The sequence below is a fragment of the Pyrgilauda ruficollis genome, unplaced genomic scaffold, assembly GCF_017590135.1.
Source record: "Pyrgilauda ruficollis isolate IOZ18807 unplaced genomic scaffold, ASM1759013v1 scaffold94, whole genome shotgun sequence".
NCBI lineage: Eukaryota > Metazoa > Chordata > Aves > Passeriformes > Passeridae > Pyrgilauda > Pyrgilauda ruficollis.
The window spans coordinates 1,299,825-1,324,814 of NW_024531488.1; the positions used below are offsets into that span (position 1 = coordinate 1,299,825).

The 24,990-nt window shown below is 33.6% G+C and overlaps 1 protein-coding gene across 1 annotated transcript in view; it reads left to right on the forward strand.

Annotated features, from left to right (window-relative positions):
* The window catches only part of KIAA0825 (KIAA0825 ortholog), a 199,466-nt gene that overhangs the window by 59,024 nt on the left and 115,452 nt on the right, over positions 1–24,990 (forward strand). Inside the window, exons 12-16 of the mRNA XM_041489460.1 lie at positions 5,106–5,245; positions 13,022–13,210; positions 14,775–15,008; positions 16,606–17,014; positions 20,803–20,959. Coding sequence (XP_041345394.1) covers positions 5,106–5,245; positions 13,022–13,210; positions 14,775–15,008; positions 16,606–17,014; positions 20,803–20,959 — 1,129 coding nt within the window. The remainder of the gene's footprint in view (positions 1–5,105; positions 5,246–13,021; positions 13,211–14,774; positions 15,009–16,605; positions 17,015–20,802; positions 20,960–24,990) is intronic.

The following is a 24,990-nucleotide window of genomic DNA, read 5'->3' on the forward strand; positions in this document are numbered from 1 at the left end:
GTAAAAGGATCACCACATAGTCAGTATTAGTCAAATATTGTTACATTTTGAAGAGCATATCTGAATAAATGTCTAATTAATATTCTGATTTTTAAAAGCCATAGAAGCATTTGTTAATTAATTACAGATTTCTCTAATCTTTGAGAGTCTGAAGAAAAGTTGCACTGAAAGCACTGTATTTTGCTAATCTATTAATTATGTTTGATATTTGAATTATCTGTAAGGTTTTCGGGCTTTAATTAAGGAGTATATAGTTCTTGATAGTACAGAAGTTCAATACAGTTGCTGTTTTAAAGGACTTATAATTAAAGGGGAGATAAAGAATGTATGCCTTTCTGTTTAGAACTGCTGTTTAAAAATAAATATTTGGTACATAAATAATTAATTTAACAATATGCTGCTTGATTGTAGTTGATTTTTTTTTGAGATTATTGAATGATTAGAAGCAAAAGCTTAACTTTTCTGTGTCATTGCATATAAGAACAAGTGACATAGAAGATAGATGCTACCAGCTGTGCTATTGTTTGCTTTCTAATTTTGCAACTGAAGCACTCCCACACCAGTGTAGATCCTCTCCTAACCCCTTCACCTCCCTCTCCTCCTTTTCAAGGTTATTTCCTGAGAGGTTTTTCACTCTCCATTTTCATGAAAAGCTGCTTTTGTAAGATGTTACTGTGTTTTCCAAGAAAGTATTTTTATCTTTTGGAGGAGTACGTTATCAAATGAATGGTGACCTATGAATGACCCATGTGCTTTGGATTTGCTATCTCTTTCCATGTACACACAGTATCTTTTACCTTGTATATGTAAATATCTTCCCTATAATTTTGCCCCATGCTACACAAAACATGCTGATTTCTCTCCATAGGCTCCACTCCTAATTGCGTGTCATCAATCCTGTTGTCTCCATCCGTAGTGCCTCTGATACCTGCTGAACCAGAGACAATATATGTTGTGACTGCATCAAAATCATGTGGTTTGCTAACTACATGCCAGAGTTTAATAGCTGGTGAATTCAGAATGTGTCCTGGTTGAAATAGTAATTTAAGTTCTTATAAAGTATGAAAGATCATGTGTGTTTATCAAGCTTCAAGGAACTTTGTCAGAGACTTTTTAAGTTATGCGTGGTTGGAGAGGAACGAGAAGGAGGGATACAGTGAAGGAGATGAAAGAATTCCTTTCTGCATTGGAAAGGAATCTAGTCATCCATTTCTGGAAAATTTATGCTCTGTTAAGTATTCATTGTAGAAAAGACAATACATTTTTTGATGCCCTTATGTAAGGCCAGATCTCTAGATTTAAATTACACTGTAAAGTATGAGTTTTGGAAGACGGTTTCACATGTGAGTACTTTATACTGTGTAACAATATGTAAAGGAAATGCTGGTACCATTTCAGTCTGACATAATTATCTTTTCTGAGGTGGAATTAAGATAGATACAAATAAATAGCTGAAGAACTATTCCAGAGCTATGTAGTATGCACTTATTTTCTGTGGAAGAAAGGTACTAAAATAACAACTTCTTGGTCGCCAAACCGGAAAATGAGAAGTACAAAAGAAAGGACATCTCTGAGAAGATACAGTCAGTGTACCTTTGTGAGAAAAGTCCATACATAGAGAGAGCCTTGCAATACTGTCCTGGTGATAATGAGTGAACTATATGGGTAAAATACTTAATGTTACTTTTTAACAACACACCTTTCAGCTGCTCAGGAAAAAAAATAAAGTGAAGGACTCTGTATCTAATGAGTCATTCTGAGGTGTTCTAGTTTTTTCATTGGTCTTATAGTTTATGTGAATGAAACATTTTTTCCTTTCAAATACTGCCTTTGGAACATTATTAAGAAATGTCATATTTAATTATTGCAGAAAATTGTATTTCAGAGCATCCTAATTATTCATGGGTTGTGTTCCGATTTTACGACTTATTATCTAATTAAAATATATGTTCACTGTCTGTAACAAAGTTGGAAGCACAGGTCATTGTATACCTCTCAACTGTGGCCACCTAATTTTTAACTGATGACTCGAACCTGTCATACATTTAGCTATTAAGTATTTTGTCTTCCTAAGCTTGCTATTTCAAAAAAAGTTTTGCTAGTTCCTGGAAGTAATTTATTTACTATGTAACCTGATTTTCTACATTATTTTTCATTGCTGCAAATAGCTACAGTCTGTTTAATTTTCTCAATTTGACTCCAACATCAGTGTCAAGGTTGTTATCATGAATTAGCATATCTACCTGCCTTAAAACATCTTGAACTTAGCACATGAGGTTTTCTTTCTATCTTGAATAGACACCAAAATAATATAGCTGGTTATCAAACTAAAGAATTACTGATAATTTATATTACAGTTCATTTAGTGATAATAATTAACTTAATTATTTATTTAGATATATTTATTTAGTTATGAATTGTGATTAGTACTAATTGTGATTCATTCTTTGCCTCATTTGGGGTTTATAATCTTAGCATTTGCAAATCAAAGTTGGAGTTTTTTCCCTCTACTGTACAAAACAGGACATTTAAATGTGTGATATTTATATGTACTTCACCTTTTGTCTCTTTTTATGAGGCTGGTCTTATTTTCACTAGTACTGAGCTGTGAGGATGAGAGAACATATGTCTCTCCATATGCACATTACAAAACTTCTCAGTGCATTTATTGGTGATAGCTTCATGGCTGTAGGGAATGTCTGCTATATTTTATTTTTCCTCTAAGTGAGTCACACCATTGTACATTTCAATTTGCAAGATGCTTAAATAGCCAAGAACTGGTGTATATTACAACATGATAACTTCCCATCTGGTCAATGACAGACAGGGTTTTTTTTTCAATTCAGATACTCTAAAAATATAATTTTTTTCTACAGGAATTTAAAATATTATTCCTTATAAATCTAATTGACCCAACTTGTCACTTATCTTTTAGTTTGAAGGCAATGACTGACCTTATTAGGTAGGATAACATGACATTAAAAGAAGAGAAAAAAATTAAACTGGCCTGAATATTTTAACTGTATTAGTGGAGAGTTGAGTTTGCTCTCAGCCATAGCATTAATTCTAGTGTGAATATAGTAACCATTTTAATTTTAACTTTAATTACTAATTACTGATTAGATTATATATAAATTATACATGTGTTAGATTATATATATAGGACTAATCTTGAACATACAGAAGGTAGGGTAATTATTTTAAGAATGCAAAATCCTAATGCCTGAATGCAATATATATTTTAAATATGGAAAATTTACTTTGACTGCAATTTCTGTCAAGATTTAAATGTATATGTGTATATATTTTTCATAAATATTACTTGAATTCATTATGTGCTAATATTCAAATATAATTATAGAGTCAGTGCTATGCTGTCGGCAAAATATATAAAGTACCAGATGGAAATCGCAAAAGCTGTACATAAGGTTTCCTGGCACATACATTGCTTATGAAGTTAGAGGTATTTGCTTTAGTGTTAAAAGAGCAAAGGCTGAGGTTCCTTTACTAAAATTACTATTACAGTGGAGTTTTGCCATAATAGTGGGATGTAAGGGCCCTGCTGGAAGATGGTGCTATGGTTTCCTTCGGTGACTTCAAGGCTGCCCTTCAAGATATGTGGCGTACTGCTTTTTCTGGTAATGGAAGCATAGACATGTGAGGGACTAAAGCGAAGTGTATCAGCTGACATTTTCTTTTCCAGGACTTGAAGGTTGTATTGAGTATATTGCATAAATAGCAGCTTTGATTCAACAGTGAAATACTTGTGCAGTTATCTGGTTTTATTTAATGTGTGTATTCAAGCATAGCTGGGAGGTGGCACACTTGGCTGAGTCAGAGGTTGTAAAGGCATGCAGCTTAATGGAGAGGTACCCCTCTGTTAGAACTACTACATGAGCCCATTTTAGTACTGTCCCAAAAGTTATGTGTAAATGGCATGTAAATTGTTTGAGCAGAGGTATATAAATACTTCTCTAGTCTGATAAGAAAATGTCAGATTGAATACCTCCCTGTGAAGAAAGTTTTAACTGAAGGTGTTTTTTGCATACTGGCAGGTAATATTTATGCCTGCCCAGTCAATGCATATGAAGTCCTTAAAATCATGCGTGTAAAATTCATGTGCATAAAAGTTTATCAGGTGTATAAAGTTTCAATGTTATCAAGTATTGTATAAACTTGTAGCCAAAAAAGTAAATACAGTGGCTAAAGATCAGTTGAAATTTCATTTTAAAAGAACCCTCAAATTAATAAAAACTTACACACTAAAGGAAAAAAAATTATCCACAATCTAATTTTGAAAACTTGTTTTTAAAAATGTTTCAAGAAAAAATACTAAATACAATAGGTGATAAACATTTGGCAGGACAGATTTGTTTGTTTGTTTTTCGTTTAACTGTAATGTGAATTCAGTGATTGGTGTTAGGTCAGTGGCTGTGTTCAGAGTAAGCCCTGGAATAGTATTTGGAAACCTCAATTTTTGCAGAACATGGAAATCACAAACAGAAAATAAACTGCAATCTTTTTAAAGCTAATGAATTTGTACTATGCTTTCTCACTTCTCTCTGCTGGTGAAGCAGTAACTCAACCAGTCTAATATTTCTTGTGGATTTTTCAGGACACATAAGAATTGCTCAACCTAAAGTGGAATTTTGCGACCCCTTTGAGCATTTTCACTGCCTTTTACTTAAGGGCTTTATACACTTCATCAAGGAGAGACACTTCAGATCTCTTACTCAACAATTACTGCAATAATAAACTAAAAAATTATACCCTTGCATTTGTTCAATTGCAGGAAAAAAAGTCCTCCTTTTTGCCTGCTAGAACAAAATAAATACTGTTCCATGAAAGAGGTAAACACAGTTGGTTTGTATCAGATTTAACTGTGGCAGACTAACAAATGTAAATTTTCTTTTAACCAGTTGAAATGAAGTGCAATTCTTTCTATGAGCTGCCTTGAAGTAAGGAAGCATGAAAGCATTTTCAGAGTAATCTGGGAGGAGTTGACACTTCAGGGATTTAGTGTTACATCTGCAATTTAAGGGTATTAAATTTATAGATAAATCAATATATATTATTCTTTCTGTCTTTGTCTTGTATTTTGAAAGGACTCCATCAGCCAGAGAAATGGCAGCCCAAGGTCTGCTGAAGCTGCTCTTATCCCAGCCATACTGTAATTTGAACTTGCTTTTGGAAACATTGCTACACCATGATTGTCTCTTAGTGAAAATTTTGCTGAAAAGCTCAAGTAAGTATTGATATTGTCAATCCATACAAGATTATCAGTGAGAAACACAAATTTATTTTTAACTTAAATGCTGGAGGAAGGCTGACAGTCATTTTGAGGGTTAAGTACGCATTTACTTACCAGTAGGATACTTCTCAAATGGGTAAAAAGATTAAAAAATCATCACTTTTTAAGTGAGAATTTACATAATACACTTGACCAGTGTATTAATAATTTCAAAGCAAACTGCAATTTGATAAAATAGGCTGCTATCATAAATGCAAAAGAGTCAAAATGAATTTGAACTTTACGGAGTTTTGTTACCACAACTACTGTACACAGGTTTTTAAAAGTATGGATCTGTTGTCTAAAAGAACACTTTCAAAATTACATTTGAACAGTGGAAAGCTTCTTAGATGTTTTATTGATATTATTATATGCTTATCACTGTAGGCATTCTAGAATTACATATATATGCTTCTGCTTAATTCATTAATGCTGTTTTGAAAGTAGGATAAGTAAAAGAATATTCTACACATTTTTATTTGCATTTTGATGGTATTGGGTTGGAAGCAACAAACTTGCTTTGACTTGCTTTGAAAGATGTGATAACATCTTTCTATTAGTAGTTTGCAGATCAAATGATCATATTGTTGAATAGCTAATGATATAATCACGTTTGACTTAATTTTGCAGCAATATGAGAGTCTTAGTTTCTTTTTCTTTTTATTTTTTTTTTGGCAAACAAATTCTTCCTATTTATCAAAAGACTGTTTGGTCCACATAATATTTTATATATTTATATTTATGTTTATATGTATTTATCTATCTATCTATCTATAACATTATTTAGTTCTGTCATTTTGAAATGGTCTAATATTTGTCAGGAGTACATCTTCCATTGCTGCCATACATCTTATTGAGACCTGCAGTGCATACAGCTGCTTACTGGAAAACATGTCATCTTTTACAAAGGCTGACAAATGTTTGATCAAGGTCATAGTCTTAACCTAGTGTTAACCAGTATTGAGTTTTACTATCTGTTTAAATTATTACAGGTAATAAGTGACAGAATGTATTAGTCTATTGACTGACCAACCTCTTAAGCTTTAGGAAAATCCATGTGACTTTGAATTACAAAATGTCTTATTTACACAGGTTTTATTCGTGTAACTTCAATATTGGAATGAATAAACTTCCAGTTTAGATAAAGTCAATATATGTGATGATCCATATAATCTAAATTAATTTCAGTGGGGTTAAGTGTCTAATGACAAAAAATATGTATTCTTTATTCCTTCTCCTATACAGCTAAGTATAACATAGTTTTTGATCAATTTGCCCTAGTGGTTTAATTTTTTACATTCAGTCTTCCCTTTTCCTTTTAAAAACAGGCCAGAAGGCAAAAAAATCTCAGGTATTAATGAATTTTCCTGTATTGTTTTAACACTTTGGGATGCTCAAAGTAGATGTCATTCAAACACATTCAATTTCATTGTAGTCCCTTTGTTCTCATGGTTGTACCACGGGGAGGGTTCAGTAGGAATGTATATTCCCCACCAAAGTAGGGAATACTGTTGGGAATGCCAAAATTTTTTCAGTAGAAAGAGTATTTGTAGAGAAGCATCAAATCATGTGTGCATGATTCATGTTGCTAAATATTATAAGAAGGATAACATATTTGTAGAAACTATTAAAATTCCATGTATATAATTATATACTATCTGGACAGGAAAATGAAAAAAGTGCACTTTTGTCATTTTTGTGCATTATGATATATGAAATGTACATAAAAACTAAAATATGGAAATATGAAGTTATTGCATCAAAAATACCAAAGGTAATAAATCAGGTTACACAGAACTAAACCATTTATTTGTCCTCAGTGCACATAGCTACTGCATAGAGGCAGTTTTGAAAAAATGGTTGAAATATTTGATTTGCATATTTGACCTCTATAACAAGCTGCAAGTCTAAATAATCTTAGGTGTGTTAAATTACAGTGCCATATAATCTTAGTTTTTTTCTATGGGTCCAACATCCAGCAACTTTTTGTTCAAGACATGTTATTGAGTGTGTAAAGGGTCTAAGGTCTCTGCTGTGGCTTTGCAGAGACCTTAGAGAGAAATAGTGAAGGTAGCTGGTACCATGTTAATTTTCTGACAAAATAAACTATTTTGCAGTTTACTTGGTGGATTTTTTTAAACCATTATTGCCTTATCATTCTTGGATGTGAAATAGAAATGCGTTATTTTGATAAGCAAAAAATAATAGAGGAAAAAAGGAAGTGGTGTCTGTATAAAATAAGCAGCTGAATCCAGCAGATGCTGACATGAAAATGTGAAGGATGTAAGTGAATTCTGAGCTTTTCTGCTAGATTTGCTCTAAATAGATATCATTCCAGTGGAACAGTCTGTGACTTCTATTTTGATAATCATTATTTCCAGTATCAGAAGTTTTTCTTTGCACAATAAAGCAAACAGCTATAGCTTTATTGGATTGCACTGGCCCAACACAGGATTAATATGTGTCAGAGGGGACCCCATCAGACAGTAGACCTAGCCACTTATGAATAGCAGATAAGACAGTGGTCACTAAGAAATTGTAACTGAGAAATTGTTAACAAGGCACATTCTAGACCTTCAGTCAGTGTTTGGGTCTCATACATTTGTTTAGGAAGAGATAGTAGTATCAAGTTGATGATGAACAACAGCAAATGCAATATATTGCTTCTTAATCTTCAAAATAATCTTATTCATTACCATAAAAACTTGAGACTCCAGTTGTTACAGAAATTTAATTTGTCTTTTTACACACAGTCTTAAAGTGAATATTGGCATGTGGAGATAAACTGTAAGAAATCTGCATTCACAGCAGGACCAGGCTCTTGGCAGTTTCACCTAACTGTCACGATGTATAATGTGTCATTTTAAGGTAAATTTTAAGTACTAACTAATTTTTATTCAAACTTAATAAATTACATTTTAGACACATAAAAGTAAATAGCACTGGTTTTTTGTGGGTTACCCTAAAAGTACAGAGAAAAGTGGTCACTTCACCAAGTGACCTCATTGACTGAACTACTAGTGGCAGTAATGAGTTATAACAGAAGAAAATGTACATGCTTTACCTGAATTACCAACTCCATCAAAACTCTGGCATTGTTAAAATCTGTAACAATTTGACACTTTTATTTCAAGTTCTTGAGGGTCATTCTTTCTTCTTATACTTTCATTATACTTTCTTGTACTTCATTGTACTTTCTTCTAATGACTCCTTGGATTTAATAATCCTGTCATGGTCTATCACATAAGTGAAAAAACTGGCAACTGTTCTAGTCCCATGGCTCAACCACACACCATTTTGGGAAACGTAGTCCTGCAGGTTCTGGTCACAAAACTTGGATGTTGATCTGTAACCCTGCCGTTATGAGTTGAACAGAAGTAAATCTCATAGAGTAATTTATATCTTTGTGCAGAGCTAGATCTCTCCTCCTGGTATTTGTGGATAATCCAATATAAGGCTTGTGGGTACCTCTGAAAGTTTTCTTAGCCTCTTCGTGATAGCAGTCTGTGTCCTGGTAGCCTAATGGTTAGAAGATTACTTTAAAAGAGGCACCTCCTCAAAAGCTCCATCTGACCGCTAAGCTTATTGGATTCTGTACCTGCATAACCAATGAAGGATATACTGAAGTGATATACTTGTAGCTGGAAGATAAGTAAAAAAGGGACCTCAATGCAGATATCCCGTTCCATTTGGTGATTTTCTAGTGATAAGATAGAGAAAACATAGGAGCAAAACCTATCTAGGTTTCTGAAAACCTAGATAGGATTTGCTATTTGGACTGTAGTGGACCCCTGCTGTGAATACCTTACCTTTTCTTGACAGAGTGTGAAGATAATGTCTGATAGTAGTTTAGTATCTACCCCAACACATGGAGGAACACAAGGGAGCTAATGTAGCCATAGGACTGTATTCAGTATTGCCTAATCAAATTTTGGCTGTCAGAATGTCATACTTTCTGCATACTATCCCATACAAACAGTATTGGAGGTATTCTGACAATAATGGGTTTGTTCTATTGGCCATAGATAAGATCACTATCTCAGAAATTCATTACTGGAAGCTTCTTCTCACATAGTTGAAAATAAATTGTTTAGGGAGAAAAAACTCCAATGGAGTCGAGTGAAATTAAAATGCTGTGGCATTGATGACATATAAATATATCCCTACAGAAATAGTTTGCTGATACATTAATAATTTATGAACAGATGATATAAGTGTTGTTCAAGCTTTTTTGCCATGTTGAGCCTTATAGTTGTCATAAATTTAGGTTTTATTTGATTCACGGGTAGCAGCTAATTCAGGGCTTATTATTATTTGGAATGTATTGAACTGAAATGGGTAGGTTTAAGATCTGGGTTTTATTCAGGATAGGAGTAATATGACCCTGAGATTAGTTTAGTTGGTTAGAACATGGTTCTGTTAGCAACAAGGTTGTGGTTCAATCCCCATATGGGCCATTAACTTAAGAGTTGGACTTAATGACGCTTGTGGGTCCTTCCGACTCAGAGTATTCTGTGACTCTTCCATGAATCTATAAGGTAAAATTTCTCCTTGGAATTTAAAACTAAAATAATACACTTTCCGTCAAAATGAAGCCATGTTCAAAGTTACAATAGATTTTAGCTGTCACTGGAGACGAGCAACTCTGAAAGAAAAGTAAAATGGTCTACTATGTCACATACAGTAAAGGACCAGAAAAGTCAGTGACAGAAGCACCACTGAGGATGTAGTGTACCGTAGACTGTCTGCTGAAGTATTTGATTCTCTAAACAAATAAAGCATATTCTTTTTGCATTCTTTATATCCTCATCAGTTACTGTGGTTTAAACAAATCTTTAAATTCAATAAAGGAAGCAAAAGTTTCATGCTGCTTGCAAATTAAAGACCAGTATCAGAAATAATTTGGTCCATCTTCAATTCCTCTTCCTAAGTGAAACAGCATGTATGCATTTGAGTTTTGACTACCTCTTTTGGTCAAAAAAGACAGCATAACTATTTGTATCTTGGCAGTTGTGTATGGATTGATTGGGGAGTGTGAGGTCTAGAGTCAGTAACAGGATTTTCTGAATTCAGCAAGATTCATTTTATGGCTAGACTAGTCAGATAAGTGCTGGATGAGTGATAATGTTGGCAAATTACTGGGTGGTATTTCTATCAGTAAGAAAGAAATATGGGTAAATTGCACTTGTAAGTCTGCCTTTCTGAAGTTATGCTTTTAAAATATGTGGTAGCATCCCAAGAGATTTAGTGCATTATTTTGTCATAGGAAGAGTGATTCATTTTGAGTGGTTAGGGCATAGCTGTTATTCAATAGATACATCATTTTCTTATAGAGATATTTATTGAAAAGAATAGTATTCTAATATGTTTTGGTATCTGTTGTGCATATAGAACATCATGGTATATGGAAATAACAAACAGCTGATTTTTTTATTCTAGCAAGGATCTAGATAAATATTAGTCACACTTATGAATGTTAAGTCTTGCTAAAATAATATGGAAGCATCTCCTTTGAGCTACCTATGAGAGCTTTAGGTTCCCTACACAAATTTGCTTTTGCTCTACAAATGCAGTCAGTGAAAGAAATAGAAATGTATAGAGGGAAGCATCACAGGACAGTAAGTATAATACCTATCATATAAATTCTCTTCTATGTAATAATTAACAAGAAGGCTGCATTGGAGTTCAAACTGGTATGAATATTTAATGTTATGACAGGTGAGCTAATAAATGTAAAAGACAAAATCAAGGCAAGAGAAATCTACATATCTTTCTGTAGACACCTACTTCATGATATTTAACCAGCTATACTGATCTGCTAGCTAAACTTTTCAAATTATATTATCCTTTAAGGTCCCTTCTAACCCAAAGGATTCTGTGATTCTATGATCTATGCCCATTTATCAATCAGAAACTGATTTTAACCTGAGCTTTCAGGTTGTTCTTACAACAAGGATAACATTTACTTCAGGGTAAAGCAAGAAAAAGCTGATGAATAATTACATGCCTTGTTATATTTAGTCACAGAATGATTTAGTAGTGGATTTGTGCAGATCTTTGCTTAAAAGCACAAGAGTTGCATTATACAGTAGTTATAACAAGAAGTATTATAGCCCTTTCTATTATAGCCTTTTCTATAAAATCATTTATGTTCCTTTCTCTTTATCTAATTTTTTGGTAGCCCTAATTGATTTGAAAAGTTATTAGTAAGTTGTGAATTAAACTTTCCATGCAGCATGGTCATAAACCAAATTTAGGCTTAATTTCAAGTCATGAGCACCTTTAAACAAACCAATTTCCCATCATGTACTTCAAAGGCAGTTTACATAGTACTTGAAATATTAGCAAAACTCCCCCTAGAATTTGGTTAAATTAATTTCATAAGTAAATACTTACAGTAATAGAATCAAAGTTCACTTCAGATTTTCATTTCACCATTTAACTGCTTTTTCTGCTTTCATGGTTAGTTCTTTGTCATACGTATCCCTGGTTTGAGTGAGTAAGTGGAATCCATTTGGTTCTTCACTTAGAAGTATCTGGAATTGAAAACAATATATGCCAGCTCACTCAGTTCATAGGAAAAAGAAAGCTGATTAAAAACCTGTCTTATTGCAAATCTGTCTGCTGCCTTGGGGAAAAAAACCCACATATTGTTAGTTATTAAATCAGTGATCATGTTTTTCTGCTTTCTACATCCTCTGTTTCTGCTAAGATTGCATGCTACCTAGATTGAATGATTTACAGAAATACATGTATTAGGTTGTAGGAATTCAGAAGAGAGTAAAATGAGATTTTTTTTTTAGTTCTCAAGTAATTCAAAGATGTGTTGAAAGCAATGATTTTCCATTATAGTAGATTTTGAAGACTCCCATATTTCTCCTCCATAGGTTGTTAAAGGTAAAGACAACCAAACTGGCAGAAAGCAATGACATTTCATAGTATAATTTTATCTAAATACTTTTTATAGAAATCACTGTTTTTACAAACTAGAAATTAAGAGTATTTAACAGGTTATGGCTCCGGTTCTTATGGTTGGAAGCATATTTCACAAACAGGTGGGAAGCTCAGGTCTTCAACATTAGCACAAATCAGTTATTGAATTGCATTAATTCCTGGAGTTTTAAACACATCATTATGTGTTATATGTGGGGGATTGTATTTTACTGATTGTCAGAAATATTTGTCAATATTTGTAAAGAAGTTATCACTTAACTCTATGATAATCACTACTTGTCTTTAAATTCTGTATTTTAGCAGAGCTGAGATTTTGTTTTATGGAACTGTTTTATTCTGAGTTTCACCTAACACTGAAAAACAAAGCCAGGACACTTTGGAGAATATGGAGCTGCTACTTTTCTTAGTTTTTATATCTACATAGGATTTTATTGTTTCATATGACTATTATATTAGGAAGAGTTAAGCAGTAATAGATTTTTGACTGTGATTCTGCGATTTAGATCTTAGTCTAATGATTAATCTTCAGTAAATAATAGATTTCCAATTACAATCAATTTCAACTTAATTTTGAATTAAATAGGCATATTCCATAGTTTGAAAACATGCTTAAGTCTCTTTTATTATTGGCTACACATAATTCAGGAAGACAATAAGTGTTATTGTTTGAAATATTAGTCGGATGGACTTTGCAGTTAATTTTGAATAATACTATCCTTTACTGAGACCTTAAATTACTTGGAAATTATTGGAACCATGTTTTTGTTTATTTTGAAGGTAATCAAGCATTAAATTGTGATGAACAAAGTTCTCTCTTGGAACAGGAAAATAACAAAGCGCCTACTCTGATTGAAACAGTCTTCACAGTATTGTCTTACTGCAGTTTATCACCCAAATCTCTTGGCGTTGCTTTTGAGTCCTACATGGAAAAAGAGATGCTGTGGAACTGCTTATACAATATGACAGGTTTTTATTCATTTATTAATTTATTAATAAGCATTTCAAATCTGATGTTAAATGTTGTTCATTTTCAGACATAATAAATCAGGTGAAAGTATGTTAGCTTACTTCAAAATTATGGTGTTGTTGAAGGGTTTTGTGCAGGCAGGCCATGGTAGGAGTGGTTAAAATTTTGAAGAATGCAGAGGTTCCAGAGCAGTTTTTTTGACCAGAAGTCTGATTAAGTATTTGTCTTACCAGCAGACTGGCTGCAGAATATTTTTGTAGGTCTCTGCCGTTAGAGGTTCTTCATCTCTATGCATTCAACAGCTCCAGGCCTTTGCCACAATTTAAAAGTAAGGAAGCATTGAAGGAGAGTGGAAAAAGAGAAGGAAGGACTTTTTCTCGAACTGAGGGAGAAATAATCTGATGAGTATTTAGTCTCTATTGTCAACAGGCATTCAGCCCCTTAATTTTCTGTTGCGGGGGAGAGCTGGCCTCACAATTAGAGCAACTAATTCTATCTGCAAGGAAAAACAGTATTCAACCAGAAAAGAGAGGTTTTAGACGGGTGATTTTGCAAATTATGGATTAAAAGCAGGAGAGCTCAAAAGAAGAGGATGAAAATGGGAGAATGCAGGAGGGGAAATAGAATTATGAGCATCACAAAATAGAAAACAATGATAAAAGTGCTCAGATACTTCTCAGAGAAAAATGTGATGGCAAGAAGTAGAAATTTAACATAAGAGGAAGAAAAACTGTGAAGTGGTGCATGGAAGATCCCAGAAAGACCATGATTAGATCAGCAAAAAGTAGAGGGAAACAAAAGTATGAGCGAAGTATCTAAAGACATAATGTGTCAAAACATCTCTGAAATGCTCTGCAACACTCTGTCTGACAATTGCAGCTTCATGACTATGGAGAAACAGCAGTTTGCTGTGGTATATGAATGTGGAGAAGATTGATACTTGTTGTAATGTCAATAACTGTATTTAGGATTATGTGTTTTGAACATGCAATCTCTGATGACATGCTGTGTTTCAATTGATAACTATTATTTGTATGTATTTTTGTTTCCAAAATACCTTTCTTTTTCTTTACTGTCTGTGGTATAGCAGTTTGTGTATCTAATAAATGCAACTTCATTAATGCTTTCAAGACAAGAAAGTAGAAAAAAAGGTGTATCTGTTTGCCTCACTGATACCTAACATGTACTTAAATGTTTCCCATATAAAAAGGAAGACATCAATCAGGTTAAATATAATTTTTATAAATATATCAGTGGAGAAATGAGAATGAAAGAAATAAATTGATTTTTTGTCAGCACTGTATTAAGATGGTACCAAGATGCAATATGTTTTGCATTATACTCTTTCTTAATTTGTAACAGACAAATAGGTCTAATTTATTATGATATAATATCATTATATCATAATGATATATATTTTCTATCATTAAATGATTAAAATGATAATGATATTTTATATCATTAAAATTATATAACTTTTTTTTTCATAAGAATTCTGAAAACACTTTCTGAAACAGATTTACACAACACTTACTGAATAGTTCATAGTTCTTCCTTCTGAAGTTTCCAGTTGTGGTGAGTCGGAGCCAGAAGTTATCAGATGCTTGAAGTTGACATTGATTAATTCAGTGAAGGGTATAGTGAAACAAATAATTTCTTTGATGCATTCATGGGAAGCAACAGAAAACTATGGAACATACCAGCACAAGCAAATAGTTCCAGAAAGTTTACTGAAAACCGTTCCAAAGGAATGGAATTACACTCCTCGGGAAATGAAGAGAAAAGAATCTGGGAAATGTAAGTGAAATTTATACATAATATTTATATATGTATAATGCATCCTATAAGCTTTTCATAAGAAATTTCAAGTCCTTTACTCCAAAACTGGGCAGTTAAATTTTGTGAGTGTTGTAGCTTTACAATGAACAAGCTATTTCCTAACATCCTGTGGTGGTTGGGGTGTTTTCAACACTTTCCATTAAAATTTAGTTATTCTTTCTTGAGGCTTACACCCATACATATACAAACAAGGTTTTGAAAATAATTAGCATTGTAGTATTGGTAATAATAGTAGTGGAGATGTTTCCAGCATCTGGCAGTAGTCAGATGGGATTCAAAACAAAGTGAAGAATAATGCCTATACTTTGGCCTCAATGGCTGTAAACAGCTTTCCTTTTCGTTATCATCTTTTCATTCGGGACTGTCATTCACCGCAACTTTACAACACATCAATTTATGCTTGAACAAAACAAGCACTGAATGCTGTCGCTTGGTTGTTGAAACAGTAAAGGAAGAAAGAAATCATACAGAAGGTGTTTTGAAGGCGATTAGATGTAATGCTGATTTGTGGTATGTATTTTCATAGCCCACAGTGCCTAAAGCATCTGTCATTTCAGATCGTGGTTCAGAAGGCTAACTTTTGGAAACATTTCATGATAAATTTTTGCCACCAAAATACTACCTGATTATTTTCAGTGCTGTAGTACTGTGGCACAGTTTTGAGTATGTAGATTGTGGCCAAGCCAAGGCATCAATCCATTCTTTTTTTTCATACATCTTCACTGCACTCTCATTTTAATCTAGAGCTTTTGTATAGGTATTTTAGGCTAATTGCTATGTGTGAACTGATATGCAAACTGAGAGGTAAGAGTCTAGGCTTCAAGACAATTTAAATTTGTATGTATGATATATAGAGCAGATGTGGTTTCTTTTTTTTAAAAAAATAAAAACATTTAGAATGCAGGTGCAATTACACAGGGTTTTCTTGAATTGTTTGGAGATTGGTGCTTTTTTAAATCTTGACACCTTTTGCTATATTTTTCATTTTATATACGTTTTGGGTTTTGAGAGGCACAACTTCTCTGTAGTTACTTTTATAGCTAATTTTATTATCTAGGGTCTTTAAAATGCAGTGCTATCTAGTGTAAATGCTTATATGAAAGATAATAAACGGAAGTTTTGTCATTTTGAACATAGAAAGGAATTTATAAAAATCTAGAGATTATAAATGTATGTAATACTCTGATACACAGAGCAATGCTTCAGCTGTGAAGTTGAAAAAATACTACAATTTTGAAGACAACTGTTTACCATTCAGAATACCTGAGTACTGTCTTTCTCAAGAATCCTGTAACGACTGTGCACAGCAGGACTAATTGTTAAGAGAGTCACAGTCTAAATTTTAAATTTTCTGCTTTTAATTAATGTAATTGTTTGAGTTTTGTGGGATTTATGTGCAGATAGCATAATACAAGTGAAACTACAGTGTTGAGTACTTAAGCTTTTTACCCATTTTCAGAACAAAAGAAAGTTAAAAATTATCATACAATATTCAGAAGCAGTTAGAACTATACTGTTAATGTTAATCATATCATCTTTTCTTTCTATTTTTAAGGCTTCACAAGGCTTGCAGCTCAAGCAGTATCTATTGTAATCAGCAAGTTACCTACAGTGATTGCATGTTTGCCTCCCCCAGTTAAATACTTCTTTTTTCTGGCTGAGAGAAAAATGTCAAGAAACTTTGCTGAATTGAAGAAAGCTGGTCTGCTTGTCTGGAGCTTGATTGTAATTATATGTCGGATATTTGAGGATGGAAATACTGCAGAATTTTTAACAGGTGCAACACTTGACAGATGGAGCAAAGAAAAACTCAGTTTAATTCGTGTGTGCTTAGAAAGTATTATGGGAAAACAGAAAAGTGGTCCTAAGCAAGTGACCCAGAAGATTATACAAAGCATTGAGCAGCAAAGACCAAACTGGATTGAAAGCCAGTTGCTGAAGGCAAGAAAATTGAGCATAGATTGGTAAGAACATAGTATTTTTCAAACGCTATTATTTGCTCTTTTATTTTACTGGATTATTGGCATGTTTATGGCTACTGCTCAATTTTAAGGAAAAGAGGTGAGCAGTGATCTTATGTGAAACAGATTAGTCCTTAATATTGATATACCATGGGTTTGTAATTTAAGTTCATTGCTGAAACAATAAAACATGGTTGTTTCATCAGAATGCTGTGTTCGTAGTACTGCAAGATTTCATGTTATCTTGATGAATCAAAAATATGGACAAGTTCATTGTTATATCTTTCAAAATGTGAACAGATAGTCAATATATTTATAATTTCATTTTACTATGGTGATTAAATTAAGAGGAACTGTGAGAAGCTTTTGGTGTTCATCTGTGAATAAAAAGTAAGCGTACTTTATTCTAAAACATATCAAACCCTGAGGCAAATAGGGTATATCAAAACAGGACAAGAATAATATCCTGCTGTGCCTTTCTGAGAAAATACCAATTTTTCCTTCAGATTTGACGTTAAGATCTTTACAGTGATTTTTCAAGGAGTTGTGTACATGTCAGTGTGTTTGTAGTCCAGTCTGTTTTAATGTTGCAGTCATGTATCATTCTGTAAAAATGTACTATTCATCAACTTTGCAATATTAGATTGATTGGAATAACATGACTTACTGAATTAAATTGTAGCTGCTGAAAGTAAGATTGCCAGTTTTTAAAATTAGTGTTCTTGAAGGTTGCAGTTGTTGCTGTCATGTCAGGATTTGTCCCTATAAACAAAGGATATACTGATTGTAGGTTGGAATAAGTGATACCACTGAACAGGTCTTCATGCAGTGCTTTAAGGGGCAGTGTCCTGTGTCTATGAGTAGTCAGTTAATAAATGAGGTAAGCAGTAATAGTGTCACACAAACACTCATTGACACCGACCTTTGTTATCTTTGCATTTTCATTTAATTCTAATTTACGAGATCTAATCCAATGAATAAAAGATTGAAGCCAGATGCCAGTGACTGATGGAGTTGTAGAATAAAAAAAGTATAATGATAATTTGTATATTGATACTTAACACAATGGTCCCACAATACAATTTCTAATGTCGCTGAGAGAATAGGTACTTCTTAAAAATACAAATATAGGAAGACAATATTGTGGATAACCTCTAAAAACTAAAACTTGAGTTAATTTGCACATCTTCAGAAGCTGAGAATTTTAAGATAATATACTACTGTATTTTCTTTTGTAAAATACCACAAAAATGCTGTGTTACATTTAGGTATTAGATTGTGGAAAGTGAACATGGGAAAATGTTTCTGTATGTCTGCAGTGTCAAGCAAAGAGAGAACTAGTTTGTGACTAGGCCTGGTAATTTTAAGCTTAGGAGAATGAAGAATACATTGCCTGCTCTCCAAGTGAGCAGTTACTTGATGCAGTTAGGAAGCTGACTCCCCTGACTTCAGTTGCATTTCTGCAGTAGAAATCTAACAGGAATGTTGTTTTTCCACTTTTCATTCAAATGTTATGAGTCAATATCTGCGGGAAAAAATAGCCAGTTTATAAGTACCTGAGATATGAAATCTAGATATTAATGTTATTATAAATGCAAATTACAAAACTAATATATTAGAGCTGAAATTCAAATATTCAGTTAAAGTAAGTAGTGGCCACATAATTACTAAACCAAAAACAATCTTTCAAGAGGAGATTTATGATTTTCATGAATGAAATTACTATGCTCTAATTGTATGCTATGTACTGTATTGGTGCTATGTAAACATTCAGTAATCAAATGATTTTCTGATTTAGCTGGATGCATGTGCATATATGTATACATATTTATAAATGCTTAGAGACTTTTAATAGATACATAGGAAAGAAAAAAACCCTATAAATTTCAAAAATTTATTTGAGACTCACCTGCACAGCCATAAAAACATTTTTGAAGTGTAGTGGGTTTTTGTAAGTAAAATTCTTGCTTGATTTTGTGTTATGTTACTATTGTCAGAATTGTTATTTACATAAAAAGTTTAAATAATATATATTAATGTAGTTTTACAGAATATTTCAAAAATTATAACCTTCATTGAAAGGTTCAGAAAACAGCAAAGGTTCTTTGCCTGTCTTATGTACTTCCTGAAAGTATTACTATTCATTAAAGTAACCTTCACTTTATGGTAGCACCAGAGCTGTAAACAGTCAAGTTAGATTCTAAAAAACACACATCCTGGGAAGAAAAGAAAAGTCTGTCTTTGCAAAGTAATTTGTCGAATTGAAGATTATTGTTTTTCATCATGGTGACCCTGACCTTGCTGGCTGGGTGCATATACAGATTAAGATGAATGCAGTTACTCCTTGGCTGAGGCCTGCCTCTCTCAGGGCACATTCTTGCTAATGACATGATTGATAGGCAGTCCCAAATCCAGAAAGGAAGTCATTAATCATAGTGCTGCCTGAATCCAATCATCTGCTTCACCTGCGCAGTAACGGGCAGTAAAGAATACAATTTGGGTGCTGACACTGATTCATTCCTTTGTCAGAGGTCCTTAGCTTTTTCAGTGTTGGTTGCTAAGAATTTTGACAAGAAATTCAGGTTGTATCTGTATGTGGCATCAAATATCAGTCTTAAGTGTGCTTTAATTTAAAGATCAATTTCTTTGAAGCTTTTCTGTAAAGTACACCATAATAACATAGTATCACTTACTTACATTCAGCAAAGAACAAAATTATAGTTTATATTTTGAAACTATTTGCTCTGTAGGACATTCTGAAACTGCATGTGGAAGCAATATCAGCTTTAATGTCCAGCAGCTGTGCAGCATTTCAGAGAGCCTGTAGGTCAAACAGCAACTCTCAGAAGGACTGACTTTGTAACCATGGCACCCTTCCAACAGTAAACTGCAACCAGAGTGGTTTTGTTTTCAGGTTTTTGGGATTTTTTTAATGTTTTGGTTTTTTTTTGTTTTACTTCTAAACGAATACAATACTGATTTTTAATTAATTGATAATGCTTCCTTAGTTTATTTTAAATTAATCCAACAGTGTCTGTAGAAAGGACAATATACTCTTGTTAATCTTTGGAGTTCTTGACACATACATGTCAAATACCTGTGCTGCAGCTCTAGTATTTGAGGAAAATTTTAGTACTTCTCCTTTCTTAGACTTCTTGGTAGCAGTACTAAGATAGTAACTTGTGGTTGTATGCAGAGAGTCTGACAATGATCAGAGATTTGAATGCACAATTGTGGAGGCGTTTGGGAATGTCACCTTCATATTTTTGTTGGTAGAAGTTTCACACAAATACAAAAAAAGCCCCAAGGAACGGTATAGGGCAAAAAATGCAACAAGTGGCAAATAGGTACCCTTTAAATGGTTAACAACATACGGTGGAAAGAAAACTACTTCAATTTAAAACTTCTAACCCATACTTAGAGTAATGGCTACCTTTCTGACATGTTAATTAGATTTTAATATGTGCTGTGACAGGCAAAGAAAAATGCATAAGAGATCGAATGTAAATGCCATTTCTAGTACCAAAGATACTTCTCTAGGGGAAACGAAAATATTTGCTACTTCTATATCCTTAAAGAGTGTTTTATGTGTTAATTTTTTCTTATTAAGGTGATCAGAATTAGTATAATACTGTTATTTAACACGTATTGTGTGAGAGATATATGTAAAACAACATATGTCTAAGTCAAGTACTTCCAGGTTTTTTTGAACATGTAGTTCTAGCTGAGTTCATGTTAATATTTTCCTCTTTGTAAATTTAACTTAGGACTGTATCTTTTCTATCTTCTAGTGCCTCAGTCACAGTTAAAAGTGGAACATTAGAGGAAGGTGGTATTGCACTTGGATTCTCTGAGCATAATATAAACATGATGGTCCTGGATATCTGCCACAAACCAGGTGGTAGTGAGTACCTGAGGCAAATTTATCACATCATCCGGCTCAATGAGGTAGGGAAACGGCCTTTCCACAGACCAATTAGGTGTGTACTGGCCTGGGGCAATATCTGCTGGCAGCTAAGGGTTAGTCAAGGAGGTGATAATAGTTCTTAAAGTCACTGTAGAATCCTATATTGTATTTTAATACAATCCGTTCAGTTTAGGCTTTTGTGCATTTCTACAGAAAAGATTACTGTAGATTTTATTTAGGTACTTAGACAGTAGTATGGCTCATAAACTTTCTTCAGTTTCATGCTATAGATCATTGATTCATTTTAGGAGTCTGAGCACAGTAAAAAAAATAATTGAATTGACTGTTACAAAGGTAAAATCACACTTGGTTAATTGACTGTCTTAATTTAAACAAACAAGCAACCCCTATGGCTGTACTGAGGAACTAAATGAAATCTTACTCAATTTAGACAATTCTGTTCATCCACAGTGCTTTTAAAATTACAAGATACAAATTCAGATTTATTTGCTGCATATGGAATTTTGGCAATGTAAAAGAATAATCATGTTATTTCTAAGGCTGTTCTAAATTGCCCCAAGTTACCAAAAGTGTTCTGATTTTATTCACTGAAATAAACATAGGTTTGTTTAAGTTGCACAGTAGCACAACTTAATTTAGAAAGTTCTGGTTTTAGTTTTAATTACTTAATTCCTTGAATGCATAAGCAGGTGCTTAAGACCCTTGCAAGTGTACAGAAGTGTTTATAACAAAATACAAAATAGTGCAAATATAGGCAGAGGCCAGGATTTTTCCTCTGAAAAACTTGATAGTAGAAAACCCTGACTTAGAGAGCTATGTCTGTAGGAAAGCCATAGAGAGCACCTTAGTAGTCACGCTGTACTTCTGAAAATAGGATCCAATTGTTTAGTTCTTAGGCTTAAAACACAATTTTTATGAATCTGTCTTAGAAAGCATCAGAAGCAATGTAAGCATATATGCAGAGATGGCAACCTTACATTAGTACAGTACGGAATCTTTTCAAGTTTCAATTTCCTGAACAATTAACTGGTTTAGGAAGTGAAGTGAAAATTATTACTGTAATAAACAAAACTTCTTCACCTGGAGCACATTCAAGATTACTCTTAGCTATAAAGGAGTGTAGAAAAGACCACCAAAAATAGCATATAGTCCAGTAGTTAGGGCAGTTACCTAGGGGACAGCATATGCAGGCTTATATACTTCCTAGTTTATACCAGGGAATTGAATCTGCATCTCCCACATCTGAACTGATTCCCCAAACCTCCATACTTTACATACTATACTAATTCCCGAAAACTCCATACAGCTATCGGCATGGAACTCCTTCTTTTTCCCCTGTTGGAGTTGTTTTGCCTTGTAGAAGTAGTGGTAAAAATGCATTCTGTAACTTTTAGGGTCAAAAATAGAATGATACTGTAGCTGAAGGAATAAAATACACATCCTGGGTTTTGGAGACCCTGATCTAAGATCTGACTCCTGTGAGTATTCGGTTGTACAAAGTGGAGCAGCTCCAATAGGAGGTATGAGGCTAAGAGAATTAGGGGGAAAAGGGACTTCAGCCTGACTTTCCACATCCCAGGTGTCTCTCCTTGAATTTCTGCAGCTAGTAAAACCTTTTAAAAATTTTTAAAAATAGAATGTTTCTCAGTGGAAAAAACTGTGTTGTTTTAAAAATGAAGAAGAGAGGTCCTGACCAGCTTGAGTTACAGAAGGATTTAACTGTATTACTTTCTAATGCCTTTGAAACCATTACAAAACATTTTAATGCTTAGCATGGTATTATGATTATGTACTTTCAATATTATTTTTCAAAACCTAAATTATGTTTTATGTGCCTGCTTACCAAGAAATAGATTTGATTGTGTATTCAAAGGTCCATTCTCTGTTTAAAGACTCTGTAGAATGTCAAAGGATTCTGTTCTTAAAATAAGTTTAGAGATCTTTATGCTACACTGCTTGGTAATCATGTGTAAAAACAAAATGATGGGGCAGAAGATTGTTGTTTTTAGTAATATTCTTTAGAAAAGCAGATGAAAAGGGATATGGATTCTTTGAAGCTGGATTTGAACATATAGATATGATTTTATAAAAAATTTTTACAGTTACTGTGGTACTCAGAACAGCTTACAGCCCTTCATGTGTTTGCCAAAAATAATAATAATTTTTAAAATAATTTTTTAGTAATGACAACCAAAGAGATAATTCTTCTGAACTGTCGGGCTCAATAATATTCTGTATACTTGGTTTGATGCCCAGTGTACTGAGGATATTGTTCATATGTTTACAGACGTGATTTCATATTTTCACATTTTTGAATCATGACCCTTTCAGAGCCTACGATATTTACTGTACTAAAGGGCATCTTAATGTAATATATTTACCATTGTTGAATAAGTCTCTTCATCAAAACCACTCTATAGTATTTTATTAAAGATAGTACAATAACTTTACAGTATTCAGCTGTATACCACTTGAATTTTTCAAACTCTGGTAAGCAGGTGTTACCAAAATTGGTCAAAATCTCCTTTCTAACACCACGGTAGCATTAAGAAGCAGGCATTCTTTATTACAGCACCAGATGCTGCAGGGATATCTCTACCAGAATTGTGCATGTCAAGTACAGAAAAGCTTCTGCTTTATATACTGTATTTTAGAGACATATTCATTGATTTTCCCAGAACGAACCATACATATAATAATAATAATAATAATTTCCTGGAGACCCGCAACATGCCCTCCCCGCTTTTGCGCATGCGTTCTTCTGTCCCGGGGGTCCCTCTAGTGGTCTCTGGTGGTCCCAGACCCCAAAGTTACCCGGTCAGTGAACTGGTGTTTCTTTCCAAAAAGGGAGCTGAGATGGCATACTCAGGCTGGTTCATTATTTTGTTAATGGCCAGCATGATCCTACAGAATACATATTGTGCCGTTCTGTAGACTACTGGTTTTGCAAAATAAGCATTGTGTTTTCCCACCAGCTGAGCAAATAGTTCTTCATCTGGCAACACATGGACAGCTATTTCCAGTATTGCTTCTGAAAAAGCAACACAATCTGCTTCTGCTGGCTCTGTTACATCCAGAGGGCTGGGTTGCTTTAGTCTACAGATTTTGTAAAAATATCTACATGGAAGGCAGTACATTTATGAAAATTTGGTAGATGTACAGAAATAGCTTTTTAATAACTTCCTTCACCATGGCTCTGAAATCTTTGTTATGGCATAAAGTAGTGAATGAATAAATGAATGGGGAAATAAAAATCCAGATATTTTTGAAAAGGTGAGTAAAAATAGCTAAAAGAGGGTATGTTTTCACAGTTGCTTTTTGATATTGTTTTAAGCAGAAAAAAAGCACAATTTGTTTTTCTTCTTTTGGTTGGTTGGGGTTTTTTTCCATACACTAAGACAATTTTGTTATTCTCTTGGTCGGACATGACATTTGATTGCAACCAGCAGAGAGACAGTCCTTCTCTTTCTCTTGCCCTTGTGCTTTTCCACTCCTAGGCCCCCCCTTTGTACTATTACTAGAAATCATGTGGCTTGTTTATCTGGATGAAAACTTTTTTTTTCCCTGACTGATTTCACAACATATGCTAGTGCCAACACAAGGGAGAAACAGCTACAATCTGTGTGGCCTGAAACTGAATTTATGCCTTTCAGGTGAGGCCATAATTGGGTAAGTTTAAACAAATGATGAAATTCTTCTTTTAGAAAGAACTACGAGAGGCACAGGATGCCTTGGCAGGTAGTTTGCCTGTTATTCCATCTCAGTACTACTGCAAATAAGAGGAGCATTTGCATTCACCCATCCTACATGACTCACCTTGAGTATTTGCTCCATGTAATGGACTTCATTTTAATAACAACAAACTGTTTAATCACAGTAGTTATTCCAGCAAATGGATGTTTAAATGTTTTATTATCTAGTTCTTCATAACATGGTTCTATTTAATCAAAACACTTTATTGGCCTGCAATGATGATTTATTTACATAGTAGTCGAAGAAGTGAAAACAGAAAAGATGGTGTCCAAAATAATAATGCATCTGTTACACTATA